This window comes from Myodes glareolus, chromosome 18 (assembly GCF_982192425.1).
Source record: "Myodes glareolus chromosome 18, mMyoGla1.1, whole genome shotgun sequence".
Taxonomy (NCBI): domain Eukaryota; kingdom Metazoa; phylum Chordata; class Mammalia; order Rodentia; family Cricetidae; genus Myodes; species Myodes glareolus.
Genome location: NC_142043.1, coordinates 4279217 through 4297613, shown reverse-complemented (window position 1 = coordinate 4297613; position 18397 = coordinate 4279217). Strand labels below are relative to the sequence as shown.

General features: G+C 40.6%; 1 protein-coding gene and 1 pseudogene across 1 annotated transcript in view; both read left to right on the top strand.

The window, feature by feature from the left end:
- Kcnh8 (potassium voltage-gated channel subfamily H member 8) overlaps nucleotides 1–11116 on the top strand; it is a 219680-nt gene extending 208564 nt beyond the window's left edge. Inside the window, exon 14 of the mRNA XM_087897874.1 lies at nucleotides 8941–11116. Within this exon, the coding sequence (XP_087754000.1) occupies nucleotides 8941–9618 (678 nt within the window). The 3' untranslated portion in view covers nucleotides 9619–11116. The remainder of the gene's footprint in view (nucleotides 1–8940) is intronic.
- Nucleotides 11117–12297: 1181 nt separating this feature from the next.
- The window catches only part of LOC146890712 (R3H domain-containing protein 2-like), a 37241-nt pseudogene continuing 31141 nt past the window's right edge, over nucleotides 12298–18397 (top strand).

Here is an 18397-nt window from a genome sequence, read left to right as displayed (position 1 = left end):
GGCCAACCAGCATTTATTAAAGTACAAGTGACAAATCTTTACAAAGTACAAGGCCAATGTCCCACAGCAGGTAAGAAGATCTACAATAGGAGTTTGTATGTGAACTTACAACTATATTGAGAATGTAGTCACCAAATGTGAAGTATTGTGGCCTCTTGAATACAGGAGAACTAGATACTGGTTCCTTCTGTGTTAGAGCTTCCTAACAGGTACTCACATTCTCTCTTTGCCTGCCTGTGTTTTGGTCATTTATCTCTCTTCTTTTCAGAACTGTTCCTTTCCAACTTTTTCCCAGTTTCAGTTGGGTTCTCTTTTTATTATTAACTCTTAAGAGTTCTTTATGATTTACAGAACCAAGTCCCTTATGAAGTACATGATTTGTGATTTTCTCCTCTCATTTTGTAGATTGACATTTGACTCCCCTGAAACACATGAGTATTAATTGTGGAGAAAGCCAACTTGTCTTCATTTTTCTTCTTATGTTTTTGGAGTCATATCTGTGAGAAATCCAGTGTAATGAATATTTATTCCTCTGTTTTCTTCTCAGAATTTTATACTGTAGTCTCTGGGACTTGTACCTTTGATCTGTTTTGGGTTAAGTTGTATATATTGTGTGAGTTGTGCATTTAGCCACATTTGTACATGGATTTTCACAGCATCATTGGTTAAAACACTATTTCCAGCTGAGAGGTCTGAAAACGATGTTCATAAATCAGTGGACTGTGAATGTGATGACTAGTGCATGTGTTACTATTCTGGTTGCTATAACCAAATATCTGACAAGAAGCCATGCTAGGAAGGGACATTTGTTTGGTTTGGAGCTCATGAGGAAGGAACTGAGTGAGGTGACCATCACATTGCATTCATAATCATAAGGCTCAGGAAATTAATGTTGCTCAACCTGCTTCTCCTTCTATTCACTCAGGGTTTCAAGTCCATAGGACACTGACAACCACATATAGAATGGGTCTTTCCTCTTCAAGTAGTTTTTCTAAAACTACTTAAACACATAAACACACCAAAGGATCATTTCTATCACAATTCTAACTCCGGTGACGCTGACAATTAAGGTTAACTATTGCAGTTTACCTCAGAACATATTTTTTTTTTAACTTAGAGTCTTTCTGGAAAACTCAGCATAGTCTCAAACTTATGGTCCTTTTGCTTCAGTCCCCTGAGAGGAAGAAGTGCAGGTGTGTCTTACCATACCTAGCTATTTCTGACCTCAAAATTATATTCTACTGACTATGTCTATCTGTATCCTAGCTTTTTGCTGTCTTTATTACTTTGCTTTGTAACAAGTTCCAAAATGGAAAGATAAGTGTCCTCCATTTTCAGTCTCCTCTTTCAAGATAGCTTTTGACAGTCCAGGACTTTGTGCCAACTTTAGAAACATCTGTTTCTACAAAAAGAAGAGTATGCTTTCTTTTGTAAAGTTATTTTTATTTATTGTTTTAAATTTAATACATGTATACAATGTATTTTGATCACATTAGTCTCAACTGATCTCAGAATGACTGATCAAATCTCATCTCCCTCTCAACTTCACCCACACTATTATTTATTTACTTACTTACTATGTATTTCAACCCACTGAGTCCAGTCAGTGTTGCCCATATATATATATATATAGCCATGGTGCCATCCCACTGGTGGCCACAATCCCAAAGAACATTGACTCGTCCTCTCCCAGTAGCCATCAAGTGCTAATAGTTCATCAGATGGGGTGGAGATTTGTGAGCCCCTCCCCACACCATGCTGAAATTTAATATATATATATAATATGTATATATAAAATTTAATATGTATATATAAAATTATATATGTATTAATTCTTTGAGAATTTCATACAATGTGTTTTGAAATTATTCAGCCCCACTATTCCTCCTAACATCTCCTAGATCTACTTCTACCTCCTACCCCCTACATAAGGTTCTCTCTTTTTATTTCATAGCCCTTCAACTCCAATTTACGCTGGGTGCTGATTCTGGGTATGGGTGCATCCATTTGAGCATGATCCACTTACAGTAGCCTTACCCTTACAGAAACCCAACCCTTCCTCCACAAGAAGCTACCAGCTGTCCATAGCTCCCCAGTGAGGAGGGTTATTATCAACACCTTCTTGCTCCATGCTGAAATGCTGACCCTTCCAACCCCAGAAACTATCAACTGCACACAGCTCCCTAGCTAGGAGGGTTCTTGTCAACACCTTCCTGCTCCATGTTAGAATGTGACCCTCCCTCCCCCAGAGGCTACCTACTGGCCACTGCTCCCCAGTGGTTTTTCTCAATCTTCTCAACACCTTCCTGCTCTGTGCTATAATGATGAATGACTTGATCTTGTACTGGTTTTATGCAGACACCCAGTACTGCCGAGTCCATGAGTGTGAAGACCCCATCAAATCACAAAGACACTCCTTTCCTTGAGTCCTCTCTGACCTCTGGCTGTTATAATCTTTCTGCCCACTCTTTCATGATGGCCCTTGAGCCTTGGGAGGGCATGTGATACTGATGTCCCATTTGTGACTGAGCACTCTGCTGACATTCATTCTCTGCACTCTGAACAGCTGTGAGTTTCTGTGTTAAGCACCATCCACTGCCCAAAGAAACTTAATCTCATGACTTCTAAGATCTGTACTATTCTACAGGTAGAGAGACAAATTTACAGGACAGTTTGATGCTATATCCATTTAGCAGAATAATAAAAGTGTGTTCACTTTGGTCTTGACCAGCAGCTGCTGTGTTCCCATGTAAAACAGCCATGTCAGATCAAGAAGGCAACACTTCATGACACTCCTCTCTAGCCTACAACTCTTAGGCTTTTTCTTTCTGTGATGTTTCCTCAATTTCTGGAAGTAAGTATATTGCCCATGAACCATAGTGAGGAATACTTTCACCTGAAGATCTTCTCATTCATGAACTAAGGATTTCATTATGTTTCTAGGATTTTTTCCAAGCAATATTTTAAAATTTTCAGTTCCCAACTTCAGATCTACCTGTTTCACACATACTAGTTTCCTAAGTTCTACCATTCCTTTAGTTCTACCATAGATGAAACTATTCTTAATCATTAATTTTGCAGCTTGTTATGTAGATCTATTTAATATATTTCCAAGTCTTTGTAGTTTTGGGGTAGGTTTCTGGACCTTAAAAGTTCCCCAGACATCTAGTCAATGTTTCTTATAAGAGACTTACATGGAGAGATGAGCAGACTCTTCGTTAGACTTTGAAGCACCTATACTCTATGAAGGAATGCAGTAGTGTATTGTTTGGCATCTTTTTCTGAGAAGACAAACAGGTCTATTCACCTCAGATAAGGCACCAACAGCAGACTAAACCAATTACTACACCTAAGTCTGTCTGATCGAACCACTGAATTAATTTAGGGTAATTTAGAAGGGTAAAGGTATGGCGCTACCCTCAGGAGCACAGGTAGGCACAGTTGAGGGGTAACTTACAGGGGTGTGGATGAGCACAGCCAAGGTTACTTATAGGATTTTAGGTGACTGAAGAAGCTACTACACCACTCTTTGCAACTATTTCTGTCCACGTTTATACTCAGGGAAAGGCAAGACCTGGGGAGTCCCTCCTCATCTCACGACTGCACGTTAGTGGGCTCAGCCGTGACCAGTCTCCAAGGTAATCAAATCACATACACACTTGTAAAGATGACAATTTCTGTGGAAATAATGACTAGAGTAGATCATAATGTTAATACACCTAGATTCACGGATTTCTTTCAGATGCTTATCAGTATGCAACCAGTTGACCAATTTCAGGGGTAACAGATAAGCTTATTTTTAACATTGATTTGGGGGAAAGGAAAAAATCAAACATTTACATTTTTTTCCTGTATTGAATGGGAAATCAGATAACCTGTAAGGAAACATCTTTTTGTAAAATTATTTCAGCTAAGTGAAACTGTATCATTGAATATATTGAGACTTGAATCCCACTGCATTTCTAATCTTCGCCTTCAAGGCCATGCCTGCCAACATCACAGTAAGAAAGCTGCCAGGAGCCATGTGCACACAGCTCAACACCACCTGCAGATTCACCAATAGGACAGAGAACAAGAGACTTACATGCTCAGAGTGTGAGGGGTTAACCAAAGGATGCAATTCTGTGAGAACTGGGAATTAACTATAGAAACTGAGAGCAGATTGGAGTACAAGGAACTGGAAGGATGGGGTAGTAGGCAAAGGACATAAGGTTTCAGTTGGACAAAGGAAGGCGATCAGGGGAAATACTGTTTGGTTATAGTTAAACATGTGATTGTGTGTGTGTGTGTGTGTGTGTGTAGTTAAGCATGTGAGATTCATATGTATGAATGTATACATGTATTATTTAAGTCCTACATCATAGTCCTTGTGGGAAAATGATGCAGTGGAGGGAGGGAGACAGGTAAAAATACATCAGTGTAGCTGATCAAACACAACAGAAGTAAACAGTATGCTCTAGAAATATTGGCCAACAAGGACAGAGAAGTTTTAAGGAATTTTGGATGTGAGTGAAATAAGGAAGTGTGGTAAATTAGTGGTTCCCTTCTTCAATGCATGTCAAGGTCAATGCAGTGTATGGACCATCACTCTGGGCAAGTTTGATGCCCCATGCTGTGTAACAAGAGGGGATGCCTGTGAATGGCAGAGACATTTCTAACACACCTTCCTGGTCCTGGTGAACTGAAACCTTAATGCATGATCCTGGGACAAAAATAAAAGAGGGGAGTCTTTGGACGCTCTGGTGCAGGAGTAGAGAGCTGAGTCACTTGGGAGCACAGATAGTTCTTTCTTCCTTCCCTTTTTCTGACAGGACTTGGAGAAAAAAGGAAATGTTAGTGTGAGCCCTTTGCTGGAGAGATGGTGATGGTGAACTGCTTCGGCCAACAGGTTTAAGTTCAAGACTTCTGGGTTTTCACACATAGGAGAAGGAAGAGGGGACAAAGAATAGGAATGAAGAGGAAGAAAAATAAAAATGAATGGACAAAACATACATATGGAGAATACACATCAAATATTGTTCATTTTATACATTCTCTCTACCTTAATCAGAAGTCCACATCGACATAGCCTCCTCATGTGCAAAGTTTCAAAAAAAAAAAAAAAAAGAAAAGAGGTGGGGCTTGAAAAGACCGCTATGTTTTCTAATATGAGTGACAAAAATATAAGGATTTTAGGTTGCTGTTGGGGTAAGAAGAAAACTTGCCTTTGTCTGGTCAGGATGATTTTTTGGCTGTATTACTTCACTTCACAGTGCTCTGGCACTAAGTTCTATGCTGAAGACACAACTCTGCAACTGGACAATCCCACACAGAAAGCAGCCTCAACAGTCTTCATCAGCAATTCTATTTCTCTTAATCAGGTGGCAACTTGAATTCTACCACCCTCAAAAAGTAAACTCTTTGTTTTTTATGCTTGATCAAAGCTACTGTCTTTTGTGTCTTAGAATAGACTCTGCAACCCAGCAGGGGCCAGCACACACCACCGCAATAAAATGTACTGTGTCTTCTGTGGATGTCACTACCCCCATCAGGAGTTTCCGCCTTCAGGAGATGCTGTCTCTTTTTGTGGCAACTGACTTGGTTCTTAAAAAGGGAGAGATTCCTTATATAAAAGAGATTATTTCCTTCATGGAACTTTAATAGGGTTCAGGGGCGTGTCCCTGGGCACACAATGATGGAAATTTTCCCTCATAGCACTTGAAAGTTCTATTTTCTTGACTTCTCTGTTGTTTTTAGTTCCAGCTAAGACAGTAATTTGCCTTTTGGACCAGTTATATGTGTTTATATTCCTGGAGTCAGTGGAGTCCATGGGTTCCCATTGAGTTCATGGACTCAAAGTTGTGGTGATTGTACAGTGTAAGTTAGATGTCAAGAATGCAGCTCTGAATAAACAGAAAATTTTTATTTTGAAAGCTAGAAATGCATTTATTCTGAATAATGATGTTTACCCTATAGTAAATCTTTTGTTGTTGTTGTTCATATAATTTTCTTTGAAGAGAATTTACTGTTTAATCATTCTGGAATTGTTTCCTGAGATTACACTATTTGCTTATCTGATATTGAATTGACAGTCTATATAACTCTTATCCATGAAGCAATAGTCTGTGTCACTGTGCTCTGTGGAGAATTCTAAACACGTTAGCAAGAACTTCCCAGCTCCTTCAGAAACATCACAATAACATACTGCAGCAAAAGATAAGGCCTGAGTTCTAGACCAAAGACGTCTCTTATGAAATGAGTAATCTTAAAAGCACCATCTGGGAGCAGAAGAGATGGTTCAGCAACTAAGACAGCAATGGACTCTTGCAATTGCTAGGAGTGCAACTAAGACAGCAATGGACTCTTGCAATTGATAGGAGTTCAATTCCGAACACCCATGTCAGGGGCTCATAACCACCTGTACCTCCAGTTCCAGGGTATTTGATGTTCTCTTCTGGTCTCTGAGGTTACCACACACATATGCATACACACCTACACACACACAAACACTTGTCATTTTAAAAATAAAACATCATTTATTTCTGAGCCTCAGTCTTCTGCTTCACACACTGAACCCTGTCTGTCTTAATGTTTTTGGTTAGTTTGATCATAAAAATGTTGTATTATTATATTAGGTAAAATTTTCACTGAATTCTGTAATGCCTAATATACCTAAAGTTTAAAATCAATCTGCCAATTCTCTGTCTATATCCAGTTCTTAATGAAAGGTCAGGTGGGCTATTTTAGTTAGGGTTTTTATTGCTGTGAAGAGACACTATCACAGCAAGTCTTATAAGTAAAAACATTTAATTGTGGTGGTGGCTCCCTTACAGTTCAGAAGTTTAGCTCATTATCATCAATGGAAGGAAGCAAGGCAGCGTGCAGGCAGACAAGGTTCTGAAGAAGTACCCAAGCTTCCTACATCTTGAGAACCCGAGTTGGTCGTACTCGGTGTGGCTTGAGCATATATGAGAGCTCAAAGCCCACCTCCACAGTGACACACTTCCTCCAATAAGACCACACCTACTCCAGCAAAGCCACACCTCCCAGTCATGCTACTACATTTGGGGGCCACTTCCTTTCAAAACAGCACATGTGGGTATCCTGACTTAAAGCTCAGTTAATCCACTAATTCTGATGAGTTTGATTTGGAAATGGGCTCACTGACCACAGAAAGAGTCGTTCAGATGTCCTTTCAATAATTCCATTTGGTGACAGAATATATCCTAAAACGCTGATAGTGGAGCTGAGGACTCTACAGAACCATCAGCTCATCTGTGGGGCAGGGATTCTGTCACACTGAGTGGTGTGAGTCATACATGCAGAGCAGGAGAAACTGCTAGGTCCTTTATACTCACCCTTCTTCTCCATAGGGAGACTGGTAGGAACTATTCCCTTTCCAGCAGTTGCAGATCCACGGAAAACAAACGAGACAAGCATCTGTTTGCTTCCCTACAGTTCCACACCAACACAAAGAGTTTGGGTCTTGAAATTTCAGTCATTATATTAACAGCTGGTGGCCTGAACCAAAGAATGACTTCTTTCTAGACGTTTCTAATGCCTAAAATGAGCAGTGCCACCTGCTGTTGGGGCTGCAAATGAGAGCTGGCTTCAGAATGCTCTGGCCAGAAGTGGACTGGATGAATTAGGAATGTGTAGACAATGAAAATAAAGTTGTCTAAGCAAACAAAAGGAACTAACTGGGGAGAGAAGAGGGAGAGTGAGGGATTTAAAGGGTATATCCATCGTAAGATGCACATTTGTACAAAGATTAGATATATAGATAATTTTTGAATGTGTACATGTGTGAGAGACAGAGAGAGATAAAGAAACCTGTCCCAAGCAGCAGTCTTGATTTTGGTAGCATAGCTGTTGAAACTGACTGCTCTGTTTGGGTGCTGATGGTGTTCTAGGGCTTCAACTGGGACATTTGTGGGTTGTGGTAGTAAAATCAAATCACAGCAACATTATCATAAGATATAAGGTGTTAAAGTGGAGATAGCAATGCATCACAAGATTGTGTAAGAGCTGGATAATTCAAGGAGTGGAAATTTGTGTGTATCCTGTTTGAGGTGATACAAACTTCCTTCAGAATTCTCAGATTGGAACCACAGTCAGCCTTCGAGTGGACTCTGAGGTTTTGTTGCTGTTACCTTAATCTAAATCTAATGTTAAGAAAACAACTCTGTCAATGAATTTTATTGTGTTTTAAATGAATACTTCTCTGTGGTTTTTGTGTTTAGGGACTGTTTCTTCTTTGAGAAATTCACCTCTACAGTGAGTGAAGCAGACATAATGCAATCTGGATTACACTGAAGGATAACCTTGTTAGCTGGGAGATCCCAGAACACTTGGGTTTTCACAGTGCTTGCCTCTCCTTAGCCAGTTCACAGTCTCTTTCTCTTCATCTCATTTGGTAACTTCCATTTTTCCCAAGAATTCTCTTGACAGAACATCTGGTAAGAGGTCTCAACACCTTGTACTTCTTGAAGGTTCCTTTGGTTCTGGAAATCTAGTCACAAGACCTCCCCTAGAAATGTCAAGCTAGAGAGCTGCTGTGCAGTTCCCACACTGAACAGAGGCTCAATGTGTCTGGTGCGTTGTACTGGGTATCTGCCCCTCTGGGTTGATCATTGGGTGACATCTGTGTACCTGTCTTCATCCCTTTCACTTTTAGAAAATGGAAGCTGTCATTGGTGTTCAAGGCCACAGAACCTCTCCAATTCTTTGCAATGATATCACAGCCAATAATTAAGACCCCTAAGCACTCTCATCTCTGCAAGGTGCATGTATCTTTAGGTCAGCTTATAAATCTATCTAGATGTCCACTTTGCGTTTCGTTAGCTCTAAGTTGGAGTGCCCCTCTTATTAAGAAATTTCCCTTCCTGTCTTCAGTGCTCTGAAACCTGTCGACTCTGTGTGCCTGTGACCATTGTTGATGGCTTTGCTTTCTCCACACAGGTGACAACATTGGCTCAGGAGGTTTCCCAACTAGGGAAAGATATGAGGAACATCATTCAGCTTCTGGAAAATATGTTCTCACCTCAACAACCATCAAGATTTTGCTCTCTCCATCCTACTCCGATGTGTCCTTCCAGAGAAAGCTTACAGACTAGGATGAGCTGGAGTGCTCATCAGCCTTGCCTACATTTTCAGGCAGGTGGAGCACAACTTTATCATGGTAATATCACCTCTGACATCTGGAGTGTGGATCCGGCCTCTTTGTACAACAGCCCTCAACAAACTGAAATTCATGAGCAAACCCCAGCAGACAGTGAACCGCTTCATTCTCCTAATCTTGATGATTCTCCCTCCCAGTGCCAGGTTATCCAGGAAGGTCATTTGCAGTTCCTAAGGTGCATCTCCCCCCATTCTGATACCACACTGACACCTTTGCAGTCCATCTCAGCCAGTCTCTCCTCCTCTGTCTGCTCCTCTTCAGAAACATCCTTGCACCTAGTTCTCCCAAGTAGATCAGAAGAAGGCAGTATCACCAACAGACCTGTGAGTTCCTTCAGTTTGGAAAATTTACCAGGCTCTTGGGACCGAGAGGCCTCTACAGAACCATTGGAGAACTTTCCAGTGGAAGTTGTCACCAGTGCAGTAGACGCAAAGGACAGCAAAGCCATAAACGTATGATATCAGCACCTAGGGGCAGCTTCCTATGCCAAACTGCTGCTGCATGACTGCTCTAGCTTGCCTTTTGGGCCTCTAGTAGGCATGGAGCCTAAGCAATGTTGGGAATTCTGCAGAAAAGAGGGCAGGGGGCCAGAGAAAGGCAGATCCACCTCTATACTGTAGCCAACAATTTCTAGATCTTAGAAGAATCAACCTTTTTTCTGTACAGGTATTAATTTACTAGTCTGTTTGGCAGACTTTGGTAACCAATCCAAAGACCCTGAGGGTCTGAGTAGATAGAAATCCCAGACAAAGAGTTTGGGAACCAGTTTTGAAACAAGTGGCTTTTGTGAAGTGCAGCAAAGGTTTTTCCTGAGTGCCCGATTGTCCTTTCTGAACAATATCCATAGCACGGTTAGCCTTGCGTGCATGGCTCCTGCTGATCTATTTTCCCCTTTTTGAGGGCAGAAGAACAATTATCACTGCATGTCATCTCTTAGACAATCAGCAAAATAGAGCTGGTGGCCTATAGTGGTCAGCTAGCTGCACATTATTTGCCATGTAAATAAAAATGTCTTTATTTATTGAAAAAACTATTTTTATAATCTTGTTATGAAATATGTATTTAAACTACTTAAACTATTTATAAAGAAATGAATGTTTTCTTTTCATTTTGGTAAAAAAAAACTTGGTGTTTTAACAAGAAATGCACTACTATTATGTATAGTAAATCAAAAATTATTTATCATTAAGAGGTTGTAGTTTCTAAAAGAATCCCCTTTTATCTGCATGTAGTTTAGAAAACAGTAAAAATAATGTACTCTCACACTTCTGGGCTACAAAAGGACAGTGGGATCATATTTTCTTAACGAAAAAAAGAAACAAGGACTCAGCGTGAAGTCCATGAGGTTTGAACTGTTTGTGGAGAGGACCCCTCATCGCTGCTAACTCATGCTATTCTGTGGACCCCAGTATTGTATTCTGTGGTGGAAGAGCTTAAGCTTTGTATAATATGTGACCACAACCTATATTAAGTCAATTAGGGTTCAAAACTATTAGCGTGTCCTACCTTGGTTCCCCATTTTAGGAGAGGCCATGTAATAATGTCCAAATGAGACAAAGACTTCTGGTCTGTGACTGCTGGGCACAGTGCTCACTTAAACGGCTCGTGATACTTGCTCAACTTACGGCAGCACTGAACCTTTGAAATTAAAGCTCCACACAGTAAATGCTGTATGTGTGGAAGGAGAAAGGAAAAGAGGTTACATGGCTAGGATGCTCACAGCTAGAGCCCAGAATGTTTCCTGTTCTTCACACACACCAACATGAAATGACAATGCTATGTTTGGCAATGATGTAAGCACCTTTATATAAGCTGCATATTCTGTTTAAGGACATTTGGACTTCATCCTCTCCAGTTTCCCTTTAAGTCCATATTATGAAGCTCTTCTGGTTTTATACCCATCATAGAAGATAAACAATGCAGAATTTCATCATTAAAAAAAATATATCAAAATGAGCTGAGGTTTCTGGTGTGATTTGTGACCCTAAACCTGGATAGAGCAGCAGAATCAAAAAAGAACTTTTAAGAAAACAACACGTTGGGGAAGGGGGGGGTCAGTGAATGAAGAGATGGCTCAGGGGTTAAGAGTCAGGGCTACTCTTCCAAAAGTCCTGAGTTCAATTCCCAGCAACTACATGGTGCCTCACAACCATGTAAAAAAGTATGTGGTGTCTTCTGTTGTGCTGGTGTACCTGCAGGCAGAACACCGTGTACATAATCAATAAATCTTTTTTAAAAAAAAAAAAGAGAAAGAAAAAGAAACAGCACAGAATTAGGCAACCTACCCAAAGCCTGAGATGGTCTAGCCTTCACACGTTCAGTCTTGAGTTTCCTCTTAGGTTTGGGGCAAGCTGAGGAAAGAGCAACCATCCAGATTTCATGTGCTCATTTGTGTGCTCCACACTTCTTCTCTCTACTTGTCTCATCATTTTCAGTGCTATTCAAGGAGAGTTTGCTAAACCAAAAGTTCATGAAGAGCCTCATGACAAATCAGCAGGACTGTCACTGATTCTCCGTTCAGAAAATGATACCTCTTCTCTGGTGCTGACAGTATGCAAGAGATGTTTAGAAATTAACATGCGTTTTACTCTCTCATATGATCACCAAACAACAGAAATCATCATCATTATCTCTATTTTAAAATAAATAATTGGAATAATTTCTTTTTGATTTTCCTCATCACACTGTTTTAAATTTCAGAACATATACTCAAACTGTCATTTCAGATGCTTCACATCCACATTGAACACTTGCGGCCTTTTAAAATTTATAAGTAATTAATTCCCTCTTAAATCAATGAATAAATACTTGTTCCTGTTTTTTTAAGTAGGTGAACAGGTACGAAGTAGTCTCTAAGGATTTGAGATATCTATTGATATGTTTGGAAACACGTGGTATTTTTCTATGCAGCACCTTCTCTCCTCACAGTTGATTTTAGTGGCTTAAGAACCAGCTCCTGCCAGCATAGAATTGCAACTAAAGAAAAGCAAGCAGAACCTCAGAACTGGCAGGGCTTCTAGTGGTGCCTAGCTGGAGAATGCCTTCCTCTTCGGGGCCAACCTCTCCTCCACCTTAACACACAGGAATCTTCCATTTTGGAGGCAACACTGACTGAGGTGGTTTGTTTGATTTGGGCCATGCACACCATGATGTTGCTACAGGAAATGAGAAGTCTCATCTTCTCTAGTGTGAGGTTCCCTACGGACAACTGCCCAGCAAAGAACATAGAGTCCATCGTCCGATCAGAGGTGCTGAGGAGCAAGTCTCAGATCTACAAGGAACATAAATAGTTATTTTCTTTACCAAGTTCACTGTCTTAAAAATAATATTCAGGAAAAATTATATTTTAAAAAAATGAAAGGGGTCTCCTGAGAACACTTGCTGTTCTTTCCAATGATCCAAGTTCAATTACTATGATCTATACCAGGTACCTCACAATCACCTGTATCTCCAGCTCCAGGGAATCCCATACTCTCTTCCAGCTTCCTCAGGTATACACACTTGTATACACATATGCACACACACACACACACACACACACACACACACACCTTTAAAAACGAAATATAATGATAATGGGAACTTAAATCTTCTAATCTTCTACATGCAGTTCTGTTTAAGTAAACCAGACAGATTATGTGAGATCTATTTGCTCAATGTAAGAGGGATGTTCTGATATTGAAGCTTCTTATAAATAGAGCTTGTTATGTGCAATAGGGAAAGTATCCTCTTCAAAGACTGGCTATTCGACAGAATGGTACTGTTCTGAGAGTTATAGACTGTCAGCTGTGAGCTAGTGTGTTTGAAACATTGAACATCTGGCTTCAAGCCAGAGCCTTTAGTTGGAGTCTGAGGAATTTGGCACTTGGCAAGCTCCCTGAGTGACTAACATATAGTAAAAGTTAACAAATACTAGTCTAAACTCTATTACAAGTTTACAATTTACTGATGTGTATATAAATGGACCAGAATCTAAATCCATGAAAGAGTCATGAGTCTGTATCTGCATTCTGCATAAGCTTGATTAGTCCCAAAGTAAGATAGCTTGCAACTTTCATCAAATCACGTATTTCTCAGACGATCTTGAGAAGGAGACAGAACTCTGACTTTGAGATCCACTGTGGACGGTCCTGGATGCATGACCTCGGGCAGTTATTCAACACTGCTGAGCTTCCAAAATGTGGGCCTTCCACCACTTCTAACATGCGACACCTCTGAGATTTACAGAAGCAGTTTAAGTAGGAGCCCACCAGTCGGCATATAAGGACCTCTCAGCAAATGCTGATTTATTCCCCTCCAGGCCCTCTCCCACTTTCCTTCCCTTTGCCATCTGGGTTTCTCCCTGCCTCTGTACTCAACTACTCTTACTGACCTCCAACTGTCTCCTCCCCAGCTTCTCCTGGATTTCCTCTTTCTCCCTTTTTGTCTTTCTCTTTTCCCTTTCTCTCTGCCTTCTTTCTGTCCTCTCCTATCGTCTGTTCCCTGTCTTAGGCCAATGTCTGAAATATGAGACTGAAATTTGTCTTTTCTCCATAGGTCAGAACACAACTTTCCAACTACCATGGGCCTTACAGTGTCAGCACCCAGGTCAGCATTCACCTTTTAATAACGAAATTTGTAATAGAGGCAAAAAAGATAAAAGAAATCTATCTCACTTGCCCCAGCTTCCATACCATGGGTTGTGGGTTTATTTGAGCAAGCTGTGTTTTGAAAACCTCTTTACGATTTCATAAAGACTTGTGGAATTTACTCATTAACAGAAATGGGCTCCATAACACAAGCCGTTTTTTCTATTTGCCCATTTCCAAATTTCTCTTAAGATATTTGCTGTTGCTTCAGAAGTTAAGTACATAGAGGAGTCATACCCACTACCGCAGTAATAAGAATATCTGCACAGAAGTTTTTCAGTGCTAAATGGCCATCACCCCTCACCAGTTCACAGGGAAGCCTTCCAAGCTCCTCCTGGAACCCCCAGGAACCGGTGGGTTCCTCCAGAATGAATGAGTAAAATGTTACTCCATGTACCTAGTGTCCAGAAAGAACTATTCCCCTGGGTTTCATTTTTCAGCAGAGCTCTGAATAAATAACTCTTTAAAGATGTTAAGGCAAGCCAATAAGGGAGAGAACCCCTATATTCACACCTGTTCTTTCCAGTGATTAATATGCAGTGCATTATTAAAAGAAAGGAAAAGAAGGACAAATGATCAAAATACACCTTGAAGGCAAAACATTTCCTGCTTGGGCTGTTTCCTTCTGGTTTAGGTTCCTCCATATGGAGAGAAGAGCCTGGGACTTGAGGGAATTTGATGCTAGAGCTGACTAAACCTCTAGTCTCTTGTTGGTACCCGGGTTTTTTCCTTTCTTCGAGGTGCTATGCAGGGCTGTTTTTCCTCTGACTTCCTGGCTTCTCTGCTCACTGCGCCAGCTTGGGGGATTAGTTTAGAGAGAGCCTGGTCCTCTTTTGTTATGGTAATTCCACCTGCAAGCAAGGAGCCTAATCTGTCTGACATCTGACACCACAGCTGCTCTCTAGCCGGTGGCACCGGGCGCCTGGCACCCTCTTTCCCTGTTCCGGATGGAAGGGGGCACTCGTCCTTCTGCCTCCAAGTATATATACCCGAATTGCGCTTAATAAAGCTGCCATTTACTCCTTGGGTGAATGAGCCTGGTCTCTCTGTGTGTGTCCGTTCAACTCCCAGGATATTGATCCATTCTCGTGGACTCGGTTCGGGAAGCGCGCACCCGCATCGAAGAGTGGGTTTCACAGATTGGGCTGGACAGTCTCTCTCTCTCTCTCTCTCTCTCTCTCTCTCTCTCTCTCTCTCTCTCTCTCTCTCTCTCTCTCTCTTTCTCTCTCTGTCTCTCTCAAAAAAGTAAAGCATGTGTGATATATGTGAACATAACAATTAATAAATTTGAAGAAAGTGAGACTTAAAAGTGTGCACATGCTTTTTATTTTTGAGAACAAATTAATTGAAAGAACTATTTTATTTAGGAATTCCCTTTAGGGTGAAGAGTGTCATATTCCCCTGGGCACTGCCCTTGAACTCTAGCTATAGTGCTCTCTTTCACTGTGATTTATTGTCCCAAGAGAGAATTATCCCAGAGCTCAACAGGCAGGTCATGGCTGAACAGTGCTGAGGGGTACATACATGACTGTCCTGCTCAGAAAACTACCTGTTGTCACTGCAACCACAAGGCCAATGTGCTTAAGGTCTGTTGGGCCCCTTGCTAACCTTTGTAGTGATGTTGAGAAATTAGCATCTCCATTCCTGAATGTTGTCTTGGCAACCTGTTGCCCAAAATAAGTTATGACATCTCTTGGTACTCTAATCAGACTACCTGTGGAGTCAGTTCAAATAGTCACCTCTGCTTCTGATACTCAAGTGGAACTTGAGCCCCATATATAAAATACAACTCCATCATAGACAGGAGGTGTCAACTGAAGGGAATGTTAGGTAGGAGGAACTTGTGCATAGCAATGGTGTCTCTATCATAAGATGCTCACCAGTTTCTTCCCGAATACTCATCACTTTCTCCTTGAACTATTCCTTATTTTAAACCATGTTGAGAGATGGGGCCTGTCACATGTCCTCGAATTAGAATCTACTTCGGACCCACCATCTGGCCTAGTTCTGCAGTGTAGGCCAGGAACATGTTTATCAAAGTGCTGTCCTAGGATGGCTTATGAGGCTGAGCTTGAGAAAAAATGGTTATTGACTATAGCATAAGATCACCACTGTAGATCCTGTGACATCAAGTTCCCAAGACTGAAGATAGTAGTTCCAAGGCTTCACTGGTGTTTATTTCAAATGATTGTTTTACTCAGGCATCAGAGCTTCAATTTTCAATGTGTAACTATACCACTGTCTGCCATAACAGAATTATCATTCATAACAGTAACACCTTACTCATCTGACACAGAAAATAAGACGCCACCTGGGATATGATTAGAGAGACAGTACACTCTTGGTATACTTTCATTTGTGTGTTGCTTTCATTGGTTGATTAATAAGAAACTGTTTGTTCTAATAGGGCAAAATTTAGGTAGGCGGAGAAGACAGAACTGAATTCTGGGAGGAAGAAAGCAGAGTGGGAAAGCTGCCATGGAGCCGCCAGGTCAGACGTGTTGAATCTTTCCCAGTAAGCCACGACCTTGTGGTGATATACAGATTATTAGAAATGGGTTAAATCAAGATGTGAGAGTTAGCCAATAAAAGGCTAGAGATAATGGGCCAAGCAGCGATTTAATTAATACAATTTCTGTGTCATTATTTTGGGTGTAAGCTAGCCCAGTGCCTGGAACAAAGGGCCACCCTACTCATGTAACACACTCTGACAGCATATTATACAGAAAGGATTCTTCTATCATTAGAAATTACTTTTTATTTTAATGTTACTCAGGTTCCTGCCATGATAATCCTTTATAGAGTGTGATGACTAACTAATCTTGGTTGTCAACTTGACAAGAGAGAACCTCCTTGTCCCCATCAATCTGGCCTGTGGGCAACTCAATGGAGAATTACTTGATTGTTCATTGACTATGCACACCCAACCCACTGAGGACAGCACCATTCCTAGATATGGGAACAAATTTATATAAACATATATGTGTATATATTAACTGTAGCCATATATATGTGTGTGTATATATGATGTAGCTGTGCAGACCAGTATACATTCCTCAGTGGTTTTTGCTTCAAGCTTCCATCTTGATTTCCTGCCTTTGTTTCCATTGATGATGGACTGTGACATGTAAAATGAAGTAAACCATTTTCTCCCCAAGTCTGGAAACTTCAGAGATGAAGTGAGAACTCACCTCTACTGCTTGACTACTTGATTTCTTAGACACTTTCTTCCTTCATCTCTGAGATGCAATTTGTGTTTCCCTAGAAGCATGTTCTGAAGATTTTGGTGAAATGATTTAAGGGATGACATCATAAAACCTTGGTTGGAAAGTGGGGAGGAAAGGCAGGAGAGGGACATCAATATTCCATCTCAGCAACCATGTGATCTGGCAATGGTCATTGTCAATGTGCAAACTGATAAGAAGACCTGTCATTATGCAGTTCCTCAGCACTGAAGAACATCAGGCTCTTTAAGTACATGCTTTCTTGTGCATCTAATTCTGTCATCAAATAGGAGCAAAACATGGGTGAGGACAGGACTTTGAGGCTCAGAGTCAGGCAGGAACTCCACTAGCATTTTTCAGACACTGTCTTCAGCATCCCTAACCTATTCCCTGAACACAGTCTGTATGTGGGATTTTGTAAGGATATGTATGCCTCAGATTATCTAGGAAATACATACCTATGCACATAGTATTTCATTCTTATTTCTCAAAAATTACAAGTCAAAGTAACTGGCTCCTTTTCTTAAAGTTTAAAGGGCCACCAATAGTTTGAAGTTAATACCTTACCTCTTATGGGACAACAAGACAGGAATGCATACAAGATTTCTTTTTCCAAAAGCATTTGAAAAAATTCAACACCCATTTATGATAAAGGTGTTGGAGTGACTAGGGATACAAGGATTGTACCTAAATATAATAAAAGCAATATACAGCAAGCCGTCAGCTAACATCAAATTGAATGGAGAGAAACTCAAAGTCTTTCCACTAAAATCAGGAACACGACAAGGCTGTCCACTCTCACCATTCCTCTTCAATATAGTGCTTGAAATTCTAGCAATAGCAATAAGACAACATAAGGGGATCAAGGGGATTCGAATTGGAAAAGATGAAGTTAAACTTTCGTTATTTGCAGACGATATGATAGTGTACATCAGCGACCCCAAAAACTCTACCAAAGAACTCCTACAGTTGATAAACACCTTTAGTAATGTGGCAGGATACAAGATCAACTCCAAAAAATCGGTAGCCCTCCTATACACAAAGGATAAAGAAGCAGAGAGGGAAATCAGAGAAACATCACCTTTCATGATAGCCACAAATAGCATAAAATATCTTGGGGTAACTCTAACCAAGGAAGTGAAAGACCTATTTGACAAGAACTTTAAGTCTTTGAAGAAAGAAATTGAGGAGGATACCAGAAAATGGAAAGACCTTCCCTGCTCTTGGATTGGGAGAATCAACATAGTAAAAATGGCAATTCTACCAAAAGCAATCTATAGATTCAATGCAATCCCCATCAAAATCCCATCAAACTTCTTCACAGACCTTGAGAGAACAATAATCAAGTTTATATGGCAAAACAAAAAACCCAGGATAGCCAAAAC